Source organism: Lissotriton vulgaris, chromosome 4_1 (genome assembly GCF_964263255.1).
Source record: "Lissotriton vulgaris chromosome 4_1, aLisVul1.2, whole genome shotgun sequence".
Classification (NCBI taxonomy): Eukaryota; Metazoa; Chordata; class Amphibia; order Caudata; family Salamandridae; genus Lissotriton; species Lissotriton vulgaris.
In genome coordinates this window covers 1,160,292,848-1,160,317,827 of record NC_141691.1, presented here as the reverse complement: position 1 = coordinate 1,160,317,827, position 24,980 = coordinate 1,160,292,848, and the positions used below count along the sequence as shown (strand labels likewise).

At 44.6% G+C, this 24,980-nt stretch overlaps 1 protein-coding gene across 1 annotated transcript in view; it reads right to left on the bottom strand.

Moving 5' to 3' along the window:
- CDH18 (cadherin 18) overlaps window positions 1-24,980 on the bottom strand; it is a 2,230,955-nt gene that overhangs the window by 996,638 nt on the left and 1,209,337 nt on the right. Inside the window, exon 7 of the mRNA XM_086965396.1 lies at window positions 18,459-18,578. Coding sequence (XP_086821522.1) covers window positions 18,459-18,578 — 120 coding nt within the window. The remainder of the gene's footprint in view (window positions 1-18,458; window positions 18,579-24,980) is intronic.

Below are 24,980 nucleotides of genomic sequence, written 5' to 3'. Positions count from 1 at the left end.
TTGTACTCTCCAAGTTCTTGTATATATTTACCAATCCTCCACACCAGCTCACCTAGGCTTTTAAACAACACTTGCACCCCAACCTAATCACGCTCGCCTGGCTGGGCAAGCAGTCCCAGATTTCGTGGGAGGTCCTCACTCTACCCTTTGAGCAGGGAGGTTTGGGGCATCTGATAGGGAACTCTACTACAATTGCACCCAGGCCCAGTTCGGCTACCACTGGATTTTTCCCACCCTGTTTATGGGGCATGTGGTTCCTGAGCGTGACCGTGTAGCCCCTACATGGTTGAGTATGATATTATTTAAGCGGCAGCCCAGAGCTCGTGTGGTGGTCGACACCGTTTGCTGCACACTCTGGGCCTGGAGAGAACTGTGTAGCAGGGCCTGCTTGACAGAGATGTATGCTCCTTCGTTCCCACTGCTGCACCTCCTTGGTCTTCCATTTCTTCAAGACTTGGGGGCCTGCCAAAGGCTTGCCAGGCTTGCCATCCTTACCATGGGTGATGTGTTTCCCGGCTAGGTTTTCGCTGACATGACAGACGAGCTTGCAGCGGAGGGCTGTGGCCTTCTGGACAAAATGATATACTTCCAGCTCAGTGCAAAGCTGCAGTTAAGGTGCAACATATTCCCTTTGAAACCCACCCCCTTTCAGGTACTGGAAGATTTTTTTAATCAACCTTTTGCTGCATAAGTTAATAACTTGCCTCTAGGCTGGCATGCAGCGCACAGTGCCTCTCTGTGTACCGGCTGCACGTAGTGGCTGGGAGGAGATATTGGGGACCCCCATAGAGAATGAGCAATGGGCCCACTGCTACGCACTAGTCAAGGACCTATCCCCCTACTACAGGCTGAGGCTCATTCATTTTAAGTTCCTCCACCGCATCAATAGAGCTTGTACGTGGCTGCATAGAGTAGGTTTGAGAGATGATGCGTGGTGCGCCCGCTGCAGGGGGCCTGAGGCATATTTCCTGCATTTGTTTTGATCCTGCCCGGAGATCGCCAGTTTCAGGGCTTGTATCTTTGACGCTCTAGATGAAATGCTTGAGTACCGGCATGAGCGCTCCCCTTTAACTGTGCTTTTGGGCTATGTGCGGCATGTCCCGGCTCCGCACTGCTTCTGCTGCTTGCCAAAAGGCAGATTGCCATGTGCTGGGGTGGGATGCAATTCCCCCACCTGACTGACTGGTTGGGTGACGCAACATATTGCTAAGGCCAGCTGACTGATTACTGGAAGCTCATACCTATGCATTCCCGACCTAAAGACATATGGGAACTGTTGCAGGACTACCTCAGAGCTCATCCACCGGGCTGACCAGCCTCATAACAATGTGTGAATGCACCGTGCCGGACTTCCTCAATTTGTATATTACCCCACTTGCCTGCTCTTGAGACACAGTGCCACTCTGTTTCTAAAGCCACCACTCCTCCCTTTTCTCCCTTATCCATCTTCCTGTTTCTGCTCTTCCCTTCTCCTCTTCTTCTTCTTTCTGTCTCTCAGGTCTTTATTATGGTGCTACAGAGCCCAAAAGACTGCTACACTTTCTCTACGTACATGGCTGCATGAACGAGTCAACAATGGACTTACTGCACTGGGCTTCCATTGCCTCGCTATGAGGAGATTTACTTTGTCTAAACATTTTGGTTGGCACCCTGTAACCTTCTGTCAATTTTTTAAAAAGCTGTTCTAAAATAAAAATAAAAACCTTCATAAAAGACTCCATAATCCTGGCTACCAAGTCACTTGTAAAACTAGAGTGGCCAAAACCAGCCCATTTCATTTGTATTAATTTCCGCCCTACTGAAATTATATTAACAATTTTGCCTGTATCAATAACTGAATGTAAACTATTCTGTAATATCAGAATTATAGGGTTATGGTCGCTGATATAATTGTGATTTAGAGCTGAGCCATATGAACAGTGTTTGAAGTGACCCATGTCATTACCCCTGATATCGGTAAGGCCACACACATGTTTAGAAGGGAAAAAAATATTTGGTAATATTTAAATCCCCAGCCCAAACTTCAAAAATATTCTTACAGTGCTGTTCTATAAAATAATCGAAATCTGTTTCCAGAGCACAAACTACATCAACCGTTGAGGAATAAAAACGTTGTTATAGAAATAGATTATTAAAATATATGGGGTGCCTTATGATGCATGCAACATAAATTAGTAATAAGGAAATAATAAAAAAAGGTTGTATTGGGTGTTCATGCTATTCTTGTGGAAACTAGTACAATAAGACCATATTTGGCTCTGCCCATAGTGGAGCGTGGAGCTGCATTGCAGTATGATGTACACCCATCAAAGTCAATTGACTTTAAAGCCAAGGGGCATATTACCAACGATTAGCGCTATTTATCGCTAATTAGGCTTTGCAACACATTTTTTATCGCTATGCATCGCCGGAAATTATCGCTGAGATAACATGAAATTAGCAACGTTTATCTCCAAAGCGATACATTTTCCGGCGATAGCGTGAATATTGCTGAGAATACAGCGATATTCACGCATTAGCGACAAAATGCTCTTAGCCATGTTATCCACCTCCCTTTGGATAACATGGCTAAGAACTGGTCACAGCAGGCGTTCGTTTTTGGCGATAGCGGAAATATTTCCATCGCTACACCTGCCTTGCTAATAGGCGATAGCGACGTAAGCGACTGCTTTCAGTCACTAACAGGTTGGGTACGCCCACTTTGCATGCCATTAGCGATAAATATCGCTGAAATGCAAAGCGGGACCCAAACCGCTCGCTATCGCCTAAAGCTGCCGCTAACTGCTGTTAGCGACAGCTTGCTAATAGAGCGATAGAATTATCGCCGTTTAGCGTCCGAAAACGGCCGCTAAAGCGGTGTTAATTGCCTATCGCCCTGCTTGGTAATATGCCCCCAAGTTTCTTGAATGCACACAATCAGGGCCTTTTTCTCATAAATGTCCCAGTCGTCAAGGGTTGTTTTATTGTTCAGACCAGCGATATTCCAGGATATGGCAATTGTAAACTTGTAAACTTGTAGAGCGCGATTTGCTGCCCGGAGGCGTCCAAGCGCTAGGGTAACCAGAACCTACCGAAGAGCAGAGGAGGAGGATGCTAGGGGTTAGTGGGGGGAATTAAACAGGAAAGTCTTTGTTTACGAAACACAGTGAGGTTGGGATTGGCTCTGAGATGTAGTGGCAGAGTGTTCCAGGTTCTGGACGCATTGTTGGCGAACGTCCTTCCTCCTGATCTGGATCTTTTTATTCTTGGCGCCACTGCTAAAAAGGTCTGGCTGGAGCGAAGGCTTCTGTTGGGGATGTAGTGAGTAACTAAGTCACGGGCAATGCTGGGGCCTGTGTCCCAGAATGCTTGGTGGGCTATGCACATTGCTTTAAAAAGAACTCTCTGCCGAACCGGTAGCCAGTGAAGGCTAACCAGTCCGGCCCTCACTGATTGTCTACGAGGGATCTTGAGCAGTAAGCGCGCTGCGCAGTTCTGCATTATCTGCAGTCTGCGCAGAGTGTACTCTGGGGCGCCGAGATAGAGCACATTGTTGAAATCGAGGCGTGAGTGTATGAGACCTTGTATGGCCACTTGTTTGGCTTCCATTGGAAGGAGGGGGAAGATTTTATTTAACATCCTCATGATGCCAAAACAGGTGGCTGATAGTTTTGTGGCTTGAACGTTGAAGGACAGAGATCTGTCCAGCCACACTCCGAGGCTCTTAATATTGTTTTTGGGGGCTGGGGGGGGGGGCCAGACGAGGAGGCCACATGGAGGGGGGAGGCCAAGATCTGAGGGGCCTCGGAGCATCAGCTCTGTTTTGTCCCCATTCAACTTGAGGGATGATGAAGACATCCAGGTCGTCACCTCCTCTAGGCATTCTCTAAGCCCACCTGGCGCAGGCCGGTTTGCCTCCTGCGCCAGTGAGACCACCAGCTGCGTGTCGTCCGCATAAGAGATGATCTTAACTCCGAATGGGCGGACGACATCAGCCAGTGGCCTCATATACAGGTTGAAGAGTGCGGGGCTCAGAGAGGAGCCCTGAGGAACTCCGCACTTTAGAGGTCTACTAGAGGACACAGACTCACCCTCAAAGACTCTAAAGGATCTGTTCTCCAGAAAAGATTTAAACCATGCCCAGGCTTTGTCCTTAATCCCGGCGCAGGACAGACGGTCCAGTAGGGTGTCATGACTGACCGTGTCAAATGCTGCGCTTAGATCAAGGAGGATCACTGCCAATGATCCTCCTTGATCCAGGATTTTTCTAGCTTCCAAGATGACCATGAGGAGAGCGGTCTCAGTCCCGTGTTTCGGTCTGAAACCCGTCTGGGTGGGTCTAGTACGTGATGATTTTCCAGGAAGTTCACTAGCTGTTGATTAATATATTTTTCTAAGACCTTGCTCACCCATGGGAGCAGGGAGATGGGACGATAGTTGGCCAAGTCAGACGGGTCTAAATTGGGTTTCTTGAGTAGCGACCTGACCATGGCCTGTTTCCAGACGGTCCGTACAGTGCTGAGGTGATGGATGTGTTTAGTACCTCCCTAATAATAGGCAGGGTGATCTGGGAGGCAGCCATTATTATGTCAGGTGGAGCAGGATCGTCCGGCGATCCGGATTTGACACTGTGAGCAAGTGATTCAAGGGTGGTGAGGTCTAGTAGGGGAAAATGGGTCAGGGTATGTTGAGATAGAGAGGGGGAGAAGCCAGGGGGGATGTTGGATTGGATTGATGAGTTGATTTTTTTGGGGGGAAGGCTGAATAAATAGTGTTTACTTTCTGATAAAAGAACTCAGCAAAATTATTGCAATGAGTTACGGATTTCTCGACATGCAACGCAGGGGGGGGTTCGTTAACTTTTTAACGATCTGGAAAATTTCCTTAGGTTTAGACTTGGCCTGCAGAATTTTATCGGCGAAATAGGTGGCCTGGTCTGCTTTTATTTGAGCTTTGTACTCGCCGATAAATTCTCAGTAGTGAGTTTTGTTGTCTGCCGAGTCATCTAAACGCCAGCGTCTTTCCGACCTTCTACATAGACGTTTCTTGTCCCTGAGAGCCTGCGTGTACCAAGGGGCAGTTTTGTGGGAACGCTTCAGCAGAGTCTTGCTCATTGGGAGAGTAGCGTCAAGGGTTTGAGTGATCCAGTTGACATAGGCCTGATTTGCTAGGACAGGATCCTCCTGATCACTGGGTTGAGAGCTGGCAAGTTTGATAGACCAGTTGTCATACTCGAGGCGCAACCAGGCTCGCCTGAGCCTTGAAGTAGGGGGGGGTGACGGTGGTTTGAGCGATGTCCAGCTGATGGGGACCAGAAGGTGGTCTGTCCAGGGCAGGGGGATTGATGGGCCAACTAAGAGGTCGGGCAGTTACTGAAGACTGGGTCCAGCAAGTGGCCTTTGGCGTGAGTAGGGGTAGTGACACCTTGGGTGAGTTGCAGGGCCGCTAGATCGTCTGTCAAGGTGGCGGCTGTGTGGTCAGAAAGGGAGTCAAAATGAAAATTAAGATCGCCTAGCAAGGTAAAATTAAAGGTGGTGCTGACTCTATCGGCCACACTGGATGGTAGTTTTTCATGGAACTGCTTGGAGGGGCCGGGAGGGCGGTAAATAAGAGTACCAGAGAAGCAACTGTTGGGTGAGAGTTCGATGTTAAAGCCAAGACTCTCACAGTCCAGGATGGTTTCAAAGGTGACTCGGCAGTGATATTGTTCCTTATAGATGATAGCCAGGCCTCCTCCTCTCCCTTTAGGTCGGTCTTGCCGTGTGATTTGGAAACCAGACGGGAGAGCATCTACTTCCGCGGGATCGGACTCGGAGGTGAGCCAGGTTTCCGTCAGGAACAGTATATCAGGGGTGTATTCCTCTAACAGAAGTGCCATTTCAGCGCTGTGCTTTGGCAGGGAGAGGCAGTTTAGTAGGAACATGTGAAAGTCGTGTGTGGGCTCAGGGCTAGGTTTGGGCTGAGGGGGAGGAGGCAGGTGGGGCAGGTTTGCGGCAGGGCCTCGGCTAGATAAATATGCCAGGTGCAGACACTGGCAGAAGGCCTTAGTCCATAGAGGGTTTCCATGTTGTAGCATCTGTGCTGGAGTGGCTGAGATGCAGGGGGGGTGGCCCAGGGCCCGGACTCGGCGCGGACGAGCGCAGACGAGCTTGCCTTATGCGCGCCTTTGGCGCGCAAACGTCGCGCCCGCTGCGCTCGTCCGCTGCGCTTCCGGAACATGCACATGTTTATAGGGAGGGGACAATGCAGGGGGCGTGGCCTCAAGTGGGCGTGTCCCAGTCAGGGCGAGGGGAGTAGAGTTGGCGGGAAAACAGAGATTTCGCCCTTACCAGCGCTCGTTTTTCAGCAAGAAAGGGTGCCTGCACACAGTAATCGTGTGACAGGGAAGGTGAGTGGGTTTAAAAACAAAGTGATAATTACTTCAGATGGGCCTGGATCATTGGGAGAAATAGTATATTTAGCCAAAGTTATATGTGTTTCATTTATAAGTGGTACACTGAGAACTGTTGATGTTGTTATTTTTAGTACCCCCTCTTCGATTATGTTGTCAAAATCCTCTGGGCATGTAAGTCTATCCAATTCGTCTAGACCATCTAAGGGTGCAAACTGATTGTTGGCTGAGACAAGGATGCTCTGGGCCATAATTTTCATTATTTCCCTGGAAGGCCTTTGTCTTGTTATTGGTGCCAAGGATACTGGTCCATAAAAGTACCCCAATGGGACAGTTTTGTATTTCTCTTCAGGCAGCCACTTAAAAGATGCAGGTTCTCAGGTGACTGATGAATAATCTCAAACAAATGGGGGTCCCTATGGTTCAGTACAATACTATCCCGTACATAGTTTTTGGAGAATTTCCAAGCCACCCTACTTCTTACTATCAGAAGTTCTTTTGATAATGCATTTGCCTCGGGTACTCTGTGCCCTATCCAGTGAATTTCCTTATTTTTAAGATTGTCCCAGGATTCCTTGGCTGTGGGTCTTCAGCTAGGGCCCCCAAGTAAAGTAATGGAACATAAGGAGTGGTCTCCGGCGGGAGGTCTAATACATCCTTACAGTACTGAGTATTTAAACCTTTTCCTCAGGTTGTCCCCTGACAAGAAAGCCTTCCTCTGATATTAGCAGACTTGCCCAGTTGTATTGTATCCATGGTAACAGTATGACTAGAATTGGGATTCATAGTCTCTTTATCAAGACGAACTAGAGTCCTTTGGGGAGCCTGGTTGGAATCAGCCCCTTGCCTATTTGTGCCAGCCATTGTCCTTGTCATCTCCTTATTTTGCCCGGTAGGTTGTTGAGCCGGAAGGTATGCTTAGTTCTTGAGCAATTTCAGAACCTTTCCCATGCTAGTTTCAAGCTGGTTCAATGTATTAGTCATCCCCTCTAAGGCCAGCTTGAACATTACTTCCAGACTTTTAATTTGGTTGCTCAGAGGTTGAATGCGGGAAGTCTTATCATCATCATAATCTTTATTCAGTTTCAAGAGATAAAACCATAAAGGTACACATTAAAATACCATAAAACTATGCTTGTAAAGCATGTCCAATGAGATAGTAGCCTTGAAATAGAATCAAAGATACAAAAACTCCAATGTCACATAAACGGTACCAGGGGAAAAACGATCGTTCTAGTTGACACCATAAATTACATCTGGTAAAAGCATATGATGGACAGGAAATGAAGTGAACAATGGAAAATACATAGTTCCATGAAGAAAATACAGAAGACAAAGTAATTAGTCACAACTAGACGGGAGCCTGACAGCAGATTACAAAATATTAAGCACATAAAAGATGATGCTACCCGTGAGCATTTGTAAAAAGATAAAAGCGATTTACACTTTCCTAAAATTTCCCTTTTTCAGGATCGGGACTAAAATGGTCTTTCTGGGTATATTATAAAAGCTACAAAACATTATAAAATTGACATGTGCTGTGGGGATTTAACATCACAACCACAGGATGACAGACTTTGGCCCTTGCACTGCTCTTTGGAAGGGCGAGAAGGCGATTGAAGAGGTGGAGCTGAAACCTGGTCAATAAGAAACAATCTAATGAGTTTACGAACCCCAGTAAGCATAGCTCCACCGTCAAAGTAGCTCTTAACTTGATGAAGTGACTTCCGCTGGGCTTCAATAGCTCTTTCTCTCCCCTAGCCATTAGCTGCTGTGCATAGACGGCCACATTTACGGTATTGAGGTCCCTCTTGTTGGTCAGCTCAGGATTAGTAAAGAGATCTCCTCTCCCAATGCTTGTGAGGCATTCCTTGATGTATTTGAGCCACGGGACTCAAGAGGCTTGATCAATACCCAAACAGCCCTTTAGAATCATTTTGTTTACCGATGTCCCCATACCTGACCACATTTTTAACCAAAGAGACACAGGACGGCAGGCTATCAGATCGGTAACGTAGATCCTTGTGTATAGTGAAAGCGGGGGTGCCCAGAGGAACACATAAGACTCTTCTCAGAATCTTGTTTTCAGTCATTTGAATCTAATCAGCGATAGTATACCCCCATATTTCACTACCATACAGTGCTTTAGAGATACACTTGATATATAGCTGTAAAAGGGACCGGTGAAGCCATTTTTCTTGTGTATTATTTGGGCCCCCTATTTAATTTTGGCTCCCAAGAGAACCCCCAAGTATGAAAAAGCACTCTTCCTTGGACCAGAGTGCATCCTACCTTAAAGGTATAAGGCCTACTTGGCAGGGTCCTACATGCATAGCATAGGACTTTGAGTTAATGACCAACAGGTCCTGATCCCCCATAAAGTTAACAAAACAGTTTACAAACGTTTGCAGAACCCCTCAGTTCTGGCCATCTAGACATCATCATCTGCATACAACAGAACTGGGAGTCCAAGCCATTCCACCTAGGGATAATCCACCTTAGTCTCCAGGAGGATCTTTTCTAGGTTGTTTATATAGACATTAAATAAAAAAGGGGCCAAAATGCAGCCCTGACTGACCCCTCTCTGAATGAGATACAGGCACGAAACTATCAGGTCCCGCGAGTATCGCACGACGACCTTCGTGTCTCGATGAAGGTCTTAAAGAAAGAGAACTATGTCCCTATACGCCCCCAGGGAAAGCAAGGTCTGCCACAGTTTGCTTCTGTTCATGCAGTCAAACGCGGAGGAGAGGTCCATGAAGGCCAGGAAAATAGTGCCAGTACGGGTGACTGAGTACCTATTCAAAATCATGAATAAGTTCAAACATTGGTCAATCATTGAACAGGAAGGGTGGGAACCATATTGAACATCTGACAGGATGTTGTGCTTTGAGGCCCAGATGGGTATCCTGTCCAATAGGATACGTGTGACCACCTTAACCACAGAGTCCAACAAAAAAAGGGCCTAGAGCAATGAGTGCTATCTCCGTTCCCTTTTTTAAAAAGTGGGACGATAATGGAGGTGGCCCATGAGACCAGAGGACTAGACCCAACAGCAGCATTAATAACGGAGGTAAGCACAGGGGCCCACAACACTATGGGCCTCATTAGGATGACGGGCGGACTTTGTCCGCCCGCCACCCTATCGTTATTCTGGACCGCCCGCCATAAGGGCGGGGGTCCCGTTGGGGGAATTAGGATGTCCCCGCCACAGTGGCGGGCACATCCTTCATTTTTAGCATTGTGGCGGGCGGTGCACTCCGCACCCCCCGCCACAATGCTAAAAATGCGTTTTCGCATATGCATATACAAAGCGGCAGGCACCGCGCGGTGCCTGCCGCTTTGTACATGCAAATGAAGGGGAGTACCATAGGTACCCCCCCTGTGCACCCCCACCTCGGCCTTGACCACAGGGGCCTGCAAAGCAAAAGACTGCCTGCCTTTCTGTGGCAGCAACTCCGCCGCGGAAAGGCATCCATTTGCAAGCATCCAAATATGGCTGGTGGTGTCTGATAGACACCGCCACCATATGAACCCTTTTCCGCCCCGGCCGCAAGGCGACCGGGGTGGAAAAGTGGCGGGCGGTGTTTGCCTCCGCTGCGGTCCCCCCTGCCATCGTAAAGTGGCGGGGGAGGGAAAGGGTGGCGGGCGGGCATTTATGTGGGGCGGATCGCCACCGCCACCATGGCGGTGGTGGTCCATCTGACATCGTAATGGACCCCTATGTTTGAAATATAAAGGTTGGGAGGGATTTCATCCAGTCAGGGGCCTTATTACGCTACAGCCCAGCTATTCCCAATCTGATTTCTCCCTCCGAGACTACCATGGCTGATTTATTGGTGAGCATTCCCTGGGGGGGACACACTGAGCTGGGGAACCCCCAAACATATCCTTAAAATGAGTAACCTAGTCTGACTCTGTGATATGAGCTTCCAGCGCATTGGCTGTATCTACTCCCAAAAAAGGGTTATTAACATTGCTCGAGAACTTGGTGCTACTCTTGATTGTACTATCTCCAATGAGTATTCGCCAGGCATCATCTTTCAAGTCCTTCAAGAACCCCTTGTGCCTTCTCAAGACTTCTTTGTACTGCTTTCTGCAAGTTCTAATTTGGACACGGTCTCTAGCAGTGGCATGCAGGGCTTTCTTTAAGTTCCCGGCTGCATGCGAGCATGCTTAGTCGAGCCATCTTGGAGCCCTATCTGGGTGCCTTTTAGGGGCAGAAACCATCAGTAGGTCGGCGATGGAGCGAGAGGTAGTAACAAAAGCATTAACAATAGTCTCTTCAGATTCCAACTGAGCAGCCAGACAGACCTGGATCTCATTCTGACATATATCTAAAGCAGTCTCATGAAAAGAGACAGGGATGATCTGAGCCCATTTAAGCCTTTTACCCCCATCTGTGGCCTCTAATGAGCCCCCCTGCCTCCCCCTTCTTCGAGCTCAAGAAGTGCAAGCCAGCTTTACGGCATAGCAGGTTGTGATCGACAAAGATGCTTTCTGGATTAGAGAAGCTGGATATTAAGTAAAAGATGGGAGGTAGAGAGGAAAATGAAATCAATAAAAGAAGCGTTACCATGCCCTTTAAAGGTGGGGGTAATAACTGTCTCACCCGGGTCCAGTTTACCCATTACTGACTGAAGATCAAAATTATTTGCCAACGTATTTAATTTGTCACCCTGACCACTATGTTCTAGATGCATGCCAGGGAAATGCGAGTAGAATGAGCCTCATTTGCTCCACTGTCCTATATCCCCACATAGATGGATATTAAAATCTCCCAGCAATACAAAACGTAATATGGCAATTGGAGACATTATAATTGGTCAAAAGGTTACACTGCCTGGATCTATTACAAACCTCAGGAAGAGATGAAATGGTATTGTAAAAGTCCAGAAGCAGTATTATACTAGTCCCACAAGTGAAAAGCATAGCCTGCAAGCAAGAGTAAGCTGTATGTATTCAATTCAACAATATTGCATTTAAGCCTGAGAGAAACATAAACAGCCAGTGCTCTCATAGATCGGCCAACCATCGAGGGGATAGCAGGCGTGAAGAAAGACCTGTACCACTCCAAAAAGGCAAGACGTCACTCTGCAACCATGAACTTGCTTGCCAAACTGGGATATGTTCCATGAGATAAGTTTACGAAGGTTAGTGTCAGGAGGGTAAGTTCCAGTGTTGCCTCAACCCAACGGATGGGTAAAATCAAGTTCAAACGGAGAAAAAACATGTATCTGCTCCTGGGAAGCCCGGCCGAGTGGTCTTAGGTGGTGCTATAGGCTTGGGGTAACGGCTTGGGACAAGGGTCTTTAGAAAATACCCAGAGGGAGGGCCACTATGGATGAAACAGAGCCTGTATTGATGTGAAGGCTGATAGCATGTAGAATTCTCTCTGCCAGGTAAGGTCGACTGAAATTATTATCACACAATCACCACCACTCATCTTTTTTGGATCATCCTATCCAAGCAACCATCCGTACCATGTTGATATGCCTCTCCACTCTGAATCCCAGGATTGTGCTTTTATTCAACCAGTGCAGCACTTTATTTTTTAACTAATGAAAGTCTTCAAAGGTACCAGGCTTCAGAGTGGGTACATTTCCCAGGACCATTACAAAGGGGGTTGCTTCTGTAGGTAAATGGAGGGTTGTTGAACTCCACGACTTCTTTCCTGGCTCACCGTTTACAAAATTGAGGTCCTCTCCTTGCCCCTGCTTACTCCTGGAGGTCCTGTTGCCACATCCGCGGACCTTCATCCTGGGGTCTCCAATGATGTTACCACCACCTGTGATCCTGCATTTGGGGGCTGAAGCAGGGATGGTGGTAGGAATGGTACTCTCTTGCAGGAGAGAGCTTCATCTTGCGGCTAGCCTGATGCAGGTTGGGGACTGGATTGACTAAGGCCCTTGTAGCCACCACATGCCAATTGGGCCCCGCACCATTGTTGACTATGCAGCTGGCCGTCCTATTTTGCTGGGACAGGTCAAGAAGTTCCCTCTCAATGGAGGCCAGACCTTGCATGGTCGGTTTTCAATTTAGAGTCCAGTCCTTCCAGGAGAGAGCCCATGCAGGCTTGGATGGAGGTGAAGAGAAAGGCTTAAATCAAGTGACCAAGAAGGGGGGCTCAACCCAGCCTCTCTGACTGGCGTGGACAGGCTGCAGGAGCAGTTCAGCGCTAAAGAAGGCATGGTGGCGGTTTCCTCCTCCGCTGATCTCAACACAAGGAGGCACGCTGGGACAGAGTCCCAAAATCAGCACACAGCTTTCCATTAAAACAGCCTCATGTAGTATCAGTGCTTTATTACGTGCTTTATTCGGGCCTCTTTTCTTTTTAGCTGGAGGGGGCTTGCTCTTGGTTCCGAGAGGTTTAAAATAGGAGAGGGTGTAACTTTTGATACACAGGGTTTCGAATTTGATGGCAACTCTATTACTCTATTCGGAGTGTCCACCCTCTCTGGCCCGGATGCTTCTATTATAGCAAGTGATTCTGATCAGCCCGCTGTTTAACCCCCAGCCTTTCCTCTGCATCAATAAGTCCTTTATTTCACGTCGACATGGTCCCCGTTCAGTAGCTTACCCTCCGTACAGCCCCTGCTTTTGTCTTCGTTTTTCTTTTGTCCCTTTTAAAAAGCCAAAATGAATAAAAAGCAAGCAGGCGCACTTACTTTACAGAATCCCAGATGACAGGGGGTGGCCCGGTCCAGCCTCGTCGGCCTATATCATCTGAATTTAGTTAAACCATGAAAATAGAGACGAAAACGTTTCAAGGTTGAACTTGGCTTTGGAGTCAATGGACGTAAAGAATGCACAGTCTGAGGAGCAGCAATGCAGAATTCTTACATTCAACTCAAGATTCTGAATACTTTCCTGCAAAGCCCTTAGTTTAAGAATGCCATTTTTTTCTGCAAAAGCATGTCAAAAAATGTGCTGTATTAAATACCTTGACATTTTTACATGACTGCTACAAGAACCAAGAGTTAATGCTATAGGCAATTCCTGTAGGTTTCTTAGTGAAAAAGTCAATTTTGTGGAATAAAACCTGCTTTCTTAAAGTAGAAGTTGAACATGTCACCCTGTTTCTTTTTTTCTAACACAACTGAATGTGGCTGTCTATTTAAAAATGATAGGCATTATCCCCCAGCCGAAAGAAGTTGCAATAATTATAGTGCCTGTCAGAAAAGAAGAAACTACATCTTTAGCAACATGATGAGCAGTGCGGCCTTTCATCTGTTTATACATAGGCATTAGCTCATTCTGGGAACTCATCTCTCCCACTGCTAGTACCTCCCATCCCCCCACTAACGCACCTACACAAAGTGGCAGCTCACACAATGTGAATCGGAATCTATACATAAGGATGTGACAGCTAGAAGGGAACACAAAGAACTTGTTACATTGAAACAAGTTAGTCACAAGGCCTCTGCTTTGAGATGATTCGTGCTTTCTAAAAGGCTAAAGCATGTGTATCCTCTAGAATAAACCTACTACAACGCGTGTGGTGGCATGTACTGTTTGCCCATCCAGAAAAACTTTTATATTTTAAGAATATAAGCATCTGTTCATCAAAAGGGCTGTTCCCAAGTAACCCATCCAAATCATGGACAGTTTTCAAATATGTGGAACACTCCAAGTGAACAAACTCGACATATAGTCAAAAGCCAGTCTACCAATGAAGAACAAGCTTATAGGATACATATCGAAATTATATCAAAATGAGGCTGAGGTCATGAGGATCTCCAGCTAAAATGAATTACCAAGGAGCCATTTTATCCTGATGGTCTCAGGGGGCATGTGGGGGGAAAATCTGGATCCCTGTGCAAACTCTTTCCATGAAGACTGGAATTCGGATATCAGAGGTAAACTCTGCATCCTCATTGTTTTCACTTTATACATCTCATCAGATCTAACCTGCAAAAATGCACCTGGTGAAAAAAGATGCAGTAAATTACATGGCATTGGAATTTGGTGCATAAAACACAATTCGGCATGCAATTCCTAATTTTCCTGACGACAAGTAGAACAAGTAAATATTTACTACACCCTTTGAAATACGACACAAAGTGGTATTGGATGTATTGGATTTACTAAATACCTCACCCATTTCCATCTCCCAAGTAGTCAGGGTCTAAGACTAACTTCTCCTAGGCGTTATTGAGAGGTATAATCCTAATGACGCAACTGGGTTTGGTATCAAAAGGTGTCAATAAAATGTTTATATTGGTTAGGTATATCATTGAAGCTTCCTTCAGCACACGGGCAGTATCAGCATCTGAATAATTTGAGACTGCTAATGTAAGAAATACAATACCGGATGGTGTCTGAAGTGGTGTAATTATATATGGAGCCGAAATGGGTATTTGTTTCCTCTGTCTGTTCATTCTGTCACTTGGTTCTTGTAATACAAGAAGTTACTCAATGGTTATGTGGGCATCATCGGCCGGGACGTGTAGTTCTGGATTCCTAAGAGGAGCTATTTTTGACAGATTATCAACTCTTGCAGACTTCCATTTAGGTCCTTAACCCTGTATATAGAGCTGGAGGTATAATGGTGGTTCCTGAAAGAATATATTTTTTGTGCTCAGCAATATTGGATGGCTATGGGGCTGTATTTTTTCTTGTTTTTACCCTGAGTTGCTCTGTCCAACATCATGCATAATGCAATGGAGTCTGTTTTTTACTGTTCAAAAACTAAATAACATGCAATTTTAGAAAGACGCATCGTCCTCGTGTCAGGCAATCATCATTATTGAATGAATAACTAGTTAAGAATAAACAGAGGCATTGGAGGTTATCGTTAGAAAGCAATTGATGGATTGTCTCGACACACAATGCAATTTTCAAGTCTGGCTTTAGCCAAGACCTTCTGATTTGCAACCAAATAAATCAAATAATTTAATCTGGATACTAATTACACTTTTTCGTTTACTATATTCTTGCCAAAACGTTTTTGTACCCATATGTTTCGGCAAACAAATATTGTAAACATGCCATCATCACAGATAAGGAATCTAAACAAATACAGGTATTCAGTTAAAAGGAGCAGCGTCCAGCATCCACCCATAAGGGTCAGATCCAAGCCAGATTTTCAGGGCATCCGCGTAAGAAAGACAAGTTGAAAGACTGTTTAGACAATAGCCCTGTTTTTGGTAGCTTGCAAAACTAAAATGCAAAGGATAAGAATTCCAACTCTTTACCACTCAGTTAAATTAAAGGTACCTACATCTGTGACACATTTCGAACGTTGAGGGCACTACCAGTGAAGCAGCACTAGAGGAGCAGAGAGTCTTGGAAGAGAAGTAGCCAGAAGACTTTTTGGAAGCATCGGTAAGGTTGATGGCACTGTGACATGTACAGAGAATGGAGCTCTTAGCTACAAAAAGTCAGTCAAGTATCCATAGTGTTGATTTCAAGAGCGTTGCATTACGTTAATGTGTACATCTACTGAGACTTTATATAAAATGCAAGTAAAACACTTTTTTCCCCTTTGTCTGCTGCTTGTGATTAAGACTGATCTCTAGCCAATACCCAAAACAATTCAAGTTACTTACTTACTTAAAATTCAAGTGTCTGAAGTGAGCACCTCCATTTAAGCATATCCCTATACCTTTTTTATTCAAGAACTTTTAATCCTATTTATCTAGCACCGGGGCAAATCTTCTGCCTTCAGAAGATTTTAGATCATCTGCAGACCAACTGCATTGTCAGCATCCTTTACCTGCACCCATTCTTTCAAGGGAACTCAGCAAGTCCTAAGGCTGCATTACAGATACGGTGCACTGTCCTGTGCTGGGGGCTGAGAGGGGTGGTACTGCACATCACAGCAATTGCCCTGTTCGGAGGCTCCCTGTGCAGGAGCGTACCTGGAAAGATTGGACATACGTAATTAGTGGAGTCTTACTGGCTTTTTCAAGCCACTTGTCTGCATTTCATTAGAAGGGCCAACATGGCCTCCCATTCAAATTGGGCAGAGATCTCCCTGCAGATTTGTTTGTAGTGAGTGCATGCACCCGCTTGCAGGGTAATGCTGTGGGTGCTCCTGGGACGGCAACCCTCCTCCCAAGAGACATCTAATGAGGGGGGCACACTGACTATGTGCCACCTCTATGTAGAGCAAAGTCAGTGCAAATCCTGACATCCAGTTTGCCTCTGCGCCCACATCTGTAATATGGTGTAGGTGAAATGGGAAAGGATTCCCTCATCTGCACGAGGCCATACCCACATGTAAATGATGGTACTCATGAAGGGATTGGGATGTGAATAGTTAGTGCTGGGGAGAGCCATATTACAGAAGATGCTGCACGAGCATCTGTGGTCCCTTCTGTAATACCATTGTGTCCTGGGGTGCAAAAAGCAGGCACAAACACCAGTTGATCCCCAGGGGCACTACGTATAATACGGCAGCTGACTTTCATTGTTTATGATTTTGCTAATTTGCTTGTATTTGTTCAGTTCACCATTAATACCTTTCAACTCCAACAGGAGCACCCCAATCATTCTCCAATTTAGATAAGAGCCAATAACACACCTTCTTCAAAAGCCCTAGATATCAACGAAGGAGCGGTCCATTGCCATCCTAGCATCCAGCTTCTATTTCAATCACTCATTGACTCTATGTTTGCTTTTGACCACATATAGCTCTGCTGCCTTTTTGGCAAGGCATGTGCTACACAAATGCTGCATACATACATATACACGTTCCGGCCACAATCGCTCAAGTCAGACTTAGCAGGCACCTAGGGGAGAGGTGACCCAAGGGACTGGAAAGTGGTCAGATACTATGCTGTCTACACCTGCGAGCAGCCAGCCACTTACTGTGTGTCTTCACTCCTTGCCGCTTAACCTGTCACAAAGCGCGCAGTCAGTGAGACAAACAGCAGCAGTTGAGAATTACTTAGATGTGTAGCTTGCATTGAATTCATTTTATGTATCAATGTTCCCTTTGTACATTGAAAACTCCATGATTTTCTTTATCAGGTCAAGGACAGTTCGCACTGACTTGGTTGATTCATGTTGGCTTAAACTTACCAAAAATAAATGAAGCAAGAAAAGCTCAAACCAAAATTGGAAATCTGACAAGTGGATGCAACGAACAATATAAAAAGCAGACGCAAACACCAACGCAAAAGCATTTGGCAAGAATGGCCTCTTTCTAACCTATGAACAGAAGGATGAATTCCAAAGAAGAAATGTCCAACTTCAACCCTTTCAAGCCAAGGCAAGAAGCAAATAGGGCAACATGTAAGTGAGAGTTCTTGAGCACACATGGAAGCAAATAGTGCAACAGGTTTTTTAGCACAAATGTTTGTATACAAACCTCCACGTTGTAAATTGAATCTTAGAGTGGGGCCGGTTAAATGAAAGGCATAAGAGATGCAAGACCCTGTTAGATGCAACATTTGGAATCCACACTATATTCACTGAACAGTACTTGTTCCTTGAGAACTTCATGTTTCTCGCTCAGTGAATGCACCCCTCTGGGTGTTGCGCTGAAGATAGGCATAATGGGCCTCATTTATGAAAAGTGACGCATCGCTGCATCATGTCGCAAGGACTTACAGATACGTCAGTATTTCTGACGCATCTGTAAGCGCAAAAGTGACGCATCGCTGGAGTGTGTCACAAAAGTGACGCATCTCCAGCAATGCGTCCTTTCACATGGGGAGAGCCCCATGTGAAAGGGCTTGCGTCAGTCTTACGCCTGCTGTGAGGCAGGCGCAAGATTTTGACGCAACCGCATCCTAAAAGTGACGCAGTGAAATCTCATAGATTTCACTGCGTCACTATTACGAGGCTTTTTGCGGGGGAACGCCCCCTCTGCATACATTATACCTGACGCAGGTATAATGTGGCGCAGGGGTTTAAAAAGTGACGCATCTACCTAGATGCGTCACTTTTTAAATATGGCGCAACAAGGCGCATGTTTTACGCCGCAGATGCGTCACAAAAAGTGACGCATCCGCAGCGCAAAACTGACGCAAGGCCTCATAAATGAGGCCCAATGTGTCCTTTAGGACAGTTCATGTTTGCACACATAAAAACAGCACGTTGTCACATACAAGAAGGAGATACTATAAAAAGATCCTACCTGTTTTGGGATCAACAGAGAAGTAGGGCTGTCCGTGAAGAATGCTGTACACTACTCTGGCACTGTTCCCATAGGTTGGGTCATCTGCATCTGTAGCTGTCACCTGAAGTACAGAGGTGCCTAAAAGAGCAGTAAAATGTCAAATTGAGCATAGCTCACATCTTCCATATTGCATGGCAGACAGTGCAAACTGAGTGCGGAATATTATGCGGTTCAACATTACAAAAATGTAGCTTTCTTAAAGGAACATATCATGATTACTGGTGGCTCTGGTCTCTTGGCGTTTTAAATTCTGTATATTTCTTCTCAATGAATAGGATCCTAATTACATTATTATTAATAATAAGTGTTACTATACTGCTGACATTAATGTTTTTCGTTGTTTCCTTTAACAGAATTAAAGACTCGTGGCACTGTACATAACAGAGAAGGTATTGTGGTTATTCAACCTGTAGCAGTGTGATTTTCAATTGCCAATTACATCACAAACCTGTCAAATATGTGGCTTTGCTACTAGTCACTTGATGCAAATGTCATTTTTAAGGCTGCCATTATCAAAGGCCTTTTGATTTTACCAAAGTTATATTTATAACATGCTCACTGTGAGCGATGGCATTCTACATTTTCACTGCGAGCACATCCACACACAACATAGGGCCTCATTTATGAGGCATTGCCATAGGCCACTGACGTACCCCTTCCTGCTGCGCTACCCATTGGCAAAAGAAAAGGGCAGGAATGTGCAGTATCTAACAGAAATGGCGCATTCCTGTCCATTCCCCCTACACTGGCACTCAATGGGCTGCTGTGCACCAACACAGGCACCTTTGCACCACGGGGCAAGTTTTTCAGCGTGGCGGTGAACTTTCCTGCACAAAAGAGTCACAAGAGACTTTTTCTCTTTCTATGTGTGCTGTAGAAAAGGAAAATGAGAAGAAATAAAGATATTTCTCCTCGTTGTGCCTCCCTTATGCCTCCCCTGGGAGGAGTACATTTTTGGTGCTGCCTCAGATTTACGATTTCTCATTAATCTGGGAGTGTCAAAAAGACATACATATTGCTGGGAACACTCCCAGCAACACCTATTGCAAGCACTTTAACACAGAAGATTGCTTTAAAGGCAATGATATTCTTGAGGCAGCATTAAGCCACAAAAAGTGGCATAGTGCTGCCTTGTAAATATGGAGCAGGCTCCTGCACCATGGAACGCCACAAAAAGTGATGTTCCAGTGGCGAAAGGGGCCTTCGTTACCAGGTACTTTTATAGCAATGCTTGCTTTTTGAGACAAAAAACTATTTTTTCTTTTACCTAATGTTTTACTTAGATGTGCGAGGGCCCAACAGCTTTCCCATTAAATTAATAAAGTTGTGCAAAAACCATGACAAGACAAGCATTGAAAAAGCCAAAAGGTTTGCACCCAACACTAGACATATTTTCTTGTTATACTTGTCTGGTGGTGCAAAGTTCCACCAGAACCAGTGAAATGTCCATCATTTGATAACATTGATGCAACATTTCGCTGGCATCGGGGCAATCTTTAGGATGCAGCAGTAGGTGTCACTTTACTCATCTCAATTTCAAATATCTAAAAATAATCGAAACACACTATGGGGTGAAATATGAAGCAAACACAACCTCAAACAAAACATAGACATTCCAGGGACAATTTCATAAATAGAGAGATGAACTCGTTTATTTGTGTTAGTTACTAAACCAATAACAGCAAGTTAAAAAGAAAAAAAAAAGACAGTGCTGACCAAAAAATAAATGATGCACAGGATGCACTATTCTCATATAAATTGATTTAGCTAGTTAAATTATCAACTCTTTCTTAATAGGAAAACTTGTGAGAAAGGACACTACTTCCATATCGCAATGTAAGATCGGACCAAAACATTACATATCAAACTATTTAACACCGGTTTGAAATGAAGGATGAGCATTGGTTCTTGCGTGTCACAAAGCAATTTTTGCACTGCACTTACACTGCAATATATTGTATAGCAAGTAGGTGCTACCTTTTGTGCTGCATTGTGTGATGCAATAACCCACTCAAACTTAAGTAAAACCTACACCTGAGTTTTATTTCGAACAAGGCACCGGGGGGTATATTTGCGAACATTTTGTGCTGGACTACGCAAATCTGCTAAAGAAACGTTTGATGGACGGAATGCTGGACAATGCAAACATTCACCCCAGTCACAAAGATCTGGGTTTAATCCATCATTCTTTTGCTCACTACACCACCCCAGTTTGGACCCAGCCATATGCAAATCAGTCTTGACCCTGTTCGTTGTGGGAACAGTCCAGCCCGAACTGCCAAGCCAGTTCCTACCTGGACTGGAAACAAGCATCCTGGGACCGGTTTCAGGGTATCACCCTTCTTCATCCAGGCTAGCTTGAATCTAGTGGTGTAGTGAGTACGGGACCCACGAGTGGGCAAACCCTTCCCACTTAGGGTGACATATGCAAAAGAAACAATTGGTGGACGGAATGCTGGACAATGCAAACATTCACCCCCAGTCACAAAGATCTTGGTTTAATCCATCATTCTTTTGCTCGCCACACCACCCCAGTTTGGACCCAGCCATATGCAAATCCGTCTTGTCCCTGTTCCTTGTGGGAACAGTCCAGCCCAAACTGCCAAGCAAGGTTCTCTCCGGACCGGAAACAAGCATCCTGGCACCGGTTTCAGGGCAACACCCTTCTTCAGCCAGGCTAGCTTGAATCCAGTGGTGTAGTGAGCACGAGACCCAAGTCTGGGCATACCATTCCCACTTAGAGTGACATATGCAAAAGAAACAATTGACGGATGGAATGCTGGACAATGGAAACCTTCACCCACAGTCACAAAGATCTGGGTTGAATCCATCATTCTTTAGCTCACCACACCACCCCAGAAAAAAAAGACAGTGCTGACTAAAAAATTAAACGAAGCACATGATGCACTATTCTCATGTAAATTGATTGAGCTAGTTAAATTATCAACTCTTTCCTAATAGGAAAACTTGTGAGAAAGGAAACTACTTCCATTTTGCAATGCTAAAGTCGGACCAATGAATTACATAACAAACTATTTAAAACCGGTTTGAAATGAAGGGTGAGCATTGGTTCTTGCGTATCACAAAGCAATTTTTGCACTGCACCTACACTGCAATATATTGTATAGCAAGTAGGTGCTACCTTTTGTGCTGCATTGTATCACGCAATAACCCACTCAACCTTAAGTAAAACCTACTAATGAGTTTTATTTCTAACAAGGCTCCAGGGGGTATATTTGCGAACATTTTGTGCTGGATTACGCAAATCAGCACAAAATGAATGCACGAATAATAAATCTCAGAGCAAAATTTATTTTGCGCCGGAAAGTCACCTGAAAGTGATAAAAAATAGCATTACCTAGCGTCAGAAAGTCATTCCATGGGTGTTCCATGACCATTCCCAAGCAATCACTCATGTTTGTTTCAGGCAAAATGCTATCTACTAAAAAAGTGAACAGGGTTTTGCATCAAAAGAGAATGCAGTTTTGACATTGACATTATCAAGGAGAAATGATTTTATTTCATTCTTTTCCAACTTTACATGTATTCTGCACTGTGCAGTACACATAAAAAGTAGGAAAAGATTAAAGGTAAATCTAAGCATGGTATTTTGTACTGGAAATATACTAAGGTGCAAGGGTGTGTGGTGGCGCTGGAAGCCTGATTGTGCCCTAGTGCTGGGAAGAGTCAAGAGAGCACTATATCTCTTTAAATATCCTGCCCTCCCTCTCTCTTGCAATGCAATGAGGCAACTTTGGTTCGTTCGATGTGTTGCAAGATATTTTATTAAATATTCCACAACGTAGAACAAACTTTCATCGATTAAAATGTCATACCGATAATGAGCTTATAGAGACGCTCCTTGGCGCTTCTTTAATGATAAACACCAGCCCTTTCTTTTTAGCCTGATTTTTGTTGTACAAAATATTGAGTTGTTTATATAGGATGTTCATTGTTGTGACTCTATTGGATCCAGGATTATTTTTGCTGCATACGTACAAAACAAGCAAGTCTTTCACCAGGATTTGTGCTAGGAAACAAGAACATGAAAAACTGAGCAATAATTACTTGAATTTGCAAAGTGTCCTTTTGCTTGAGTGCGGAAAACGGCATCATTTTGCCGTACTCTCTAGGACCAAAGGCTGACTCTTTGAAGTTGATAGCAAGTGTGGTTGATACAGGGAAATGTGATTTGTAACTTTTCTAGTAATTGATACTCACTGGCGTTAGCAATTCTATTTGTTTCCTGTTCTGGTGACACTCTTTGTGAAGTGTTTCCTTATCAGAATCTTAACATTGTTTAGAATAGAAAGGTACAATCAAAATTATTGAGGTTGGTCGTCTGTTTTTCAGTTAGAGGATAGTGTTGTCATTAAATAACATTTAAGTCTGGCCCGGACACATTCAGTTTGCAAACTATTACAAATAATACCAAGACAACTTGTTTTTTTATGTAGTGAGGGCCTCATACTATATTTCTTATGCATTGGCATAACAAGGGATGCTACTTTTAACCAAAATATTCACACTCAATTGGCTCAGCAAGAAAGGATGACAAGCTTTTCTTTGAATCAAGCCTGTAGCCAGCAAATCACACCATCTAGGGCCTGTTTATGGGTTTCAGCGGTGCGGGCGGTATGCCATTACCGTAACCCCACACTGCAGATACTTGCCGCCGCCAGCCAAATGACGAATTTAAGAAGTGGCCCTGTTGGCAGGCGGTGTGTCAGTCCCAGGGTGATACCTCATTCAAAAGCGGCAGTGCTTTTGAAAATGGTAATGCAATGGGAACGCCTCACAAGGTTCCTGCACGGCATAGACTTAAAAGTCCATTTCATGCAGGAACTGTTGTGCCTACACACAGGAGGGCACATGTCATGCTCCTCTGTGTTCACCCACAAGTTGAGGGGGCCCAGGGGGCCCTGTAGGAACTATTTAACCTCCAGATAAACCCTGGCGGAAAAGAAACTTGCATAGACTTGGTGGGACAAGCATATTATGGCCGCCTGACTGCCATGACACCTCCTGGCAGCCTTCCCAGGGTGGTCTGACCCACCAACTCAAAATAGGGCAGTCAAACCACTGGTGTGGCGGTGGCTGGACCGGCACCACTGTGCCCTCGAAAGTCTTTGGACCGCCAGACCCATAATTATGGCCCTAATGTTTAATACACTGAGCAATATTTCTGACATATTCCTGACATGTAGATCCAATCATTCACAGGAATCATTTAGCGAAAGCAATAGAATTTCAGAGGGCTAAATATGCTCACAAATTTTATACAAAATAATCAATTCATGCACATACCCTTCAAGACACTTAAAAAAGTATGCATTTGAAATATCCTTCTACATACAAGATTAAACACAATTACAAAGGACAATCATACAAAACAAAAACATATAGTGCACTGTCCTCAATGCAGCCAAACCACAAAGAAAAAGTATAGTTAACCTTTTGCATTATGAAACGTGTGCTACATGTAACAAACAACCACATAAGGTGAATAGAAATAGTCCATCAACCTCACAGTTACACCATATTGTCTGCTTGTTTGTTACACATTGTCAATGACATTTCAACCCGATAAAAAGATGATAGGGTTTCATCAGGACCTAATATAAAATGGGGAACATCTGAAACTGTGAACACTAAAACCATATTACTGATGAATAAAAAGTGGTTGACTGGGGTTAGAAACCGAATTAAGTGTATGAAACTACTTTCCATCCATATAATATGGAAGGAGAATGGCAAGAATAATGCACCCTCATGAAAATGAATAAATGTACTTACAGCGCAAGAGAAATATCTGAGAAAAGTATAATGAAAATAATACAGGACACCAACTCTCAAGATAAAGTCTCCTTTAACCTCATGATACGAGGTCTGGCCTTGGGGGTTTATGGGCCGCACTTGTTTCTTTGGAAAATTGTCATATAGACCCCTCAGATGAAAAAAGCAACACAGGTAGTATAGCTGTAACCCAGACATTGCAGATTTAGAGCCATCCTGTACATTTTCCAAGCGCAGTACGCCACCCTCATTCCATTTAGACATGCATTCAATATTGGCATATGCATGTGGTTTCTAAGAGCAACTGAAAAAATGTATCAAATACAAATACATACTGTTAAGTGAAACTAGTTACCGTTTACAAAATTGTGATTATATTTTCATATATTTTATATAAACCAGTAGGTGTACATAAGAAAATGTCCCTCTCCCAGGGTAGAAACCTTTCCCCCTCAAATACATTTCTGCATCTAACTATGCTCCTCTGTTTTATTGGATATTCACCTACCACATTTAAGATGTCGAGGTGGACTAGGGTTCTATATTGAAAAAATAACTTTAGTCTTGAAGGCCCAAGTGCTATTTGATCATATATACGTTTCTATCAACGAAGTGCCTGTTCCTCAATGGTAACACACTTCTTACTGAAGTCTATCTTTCCGTGCTGTTAACAAAAACAATTGG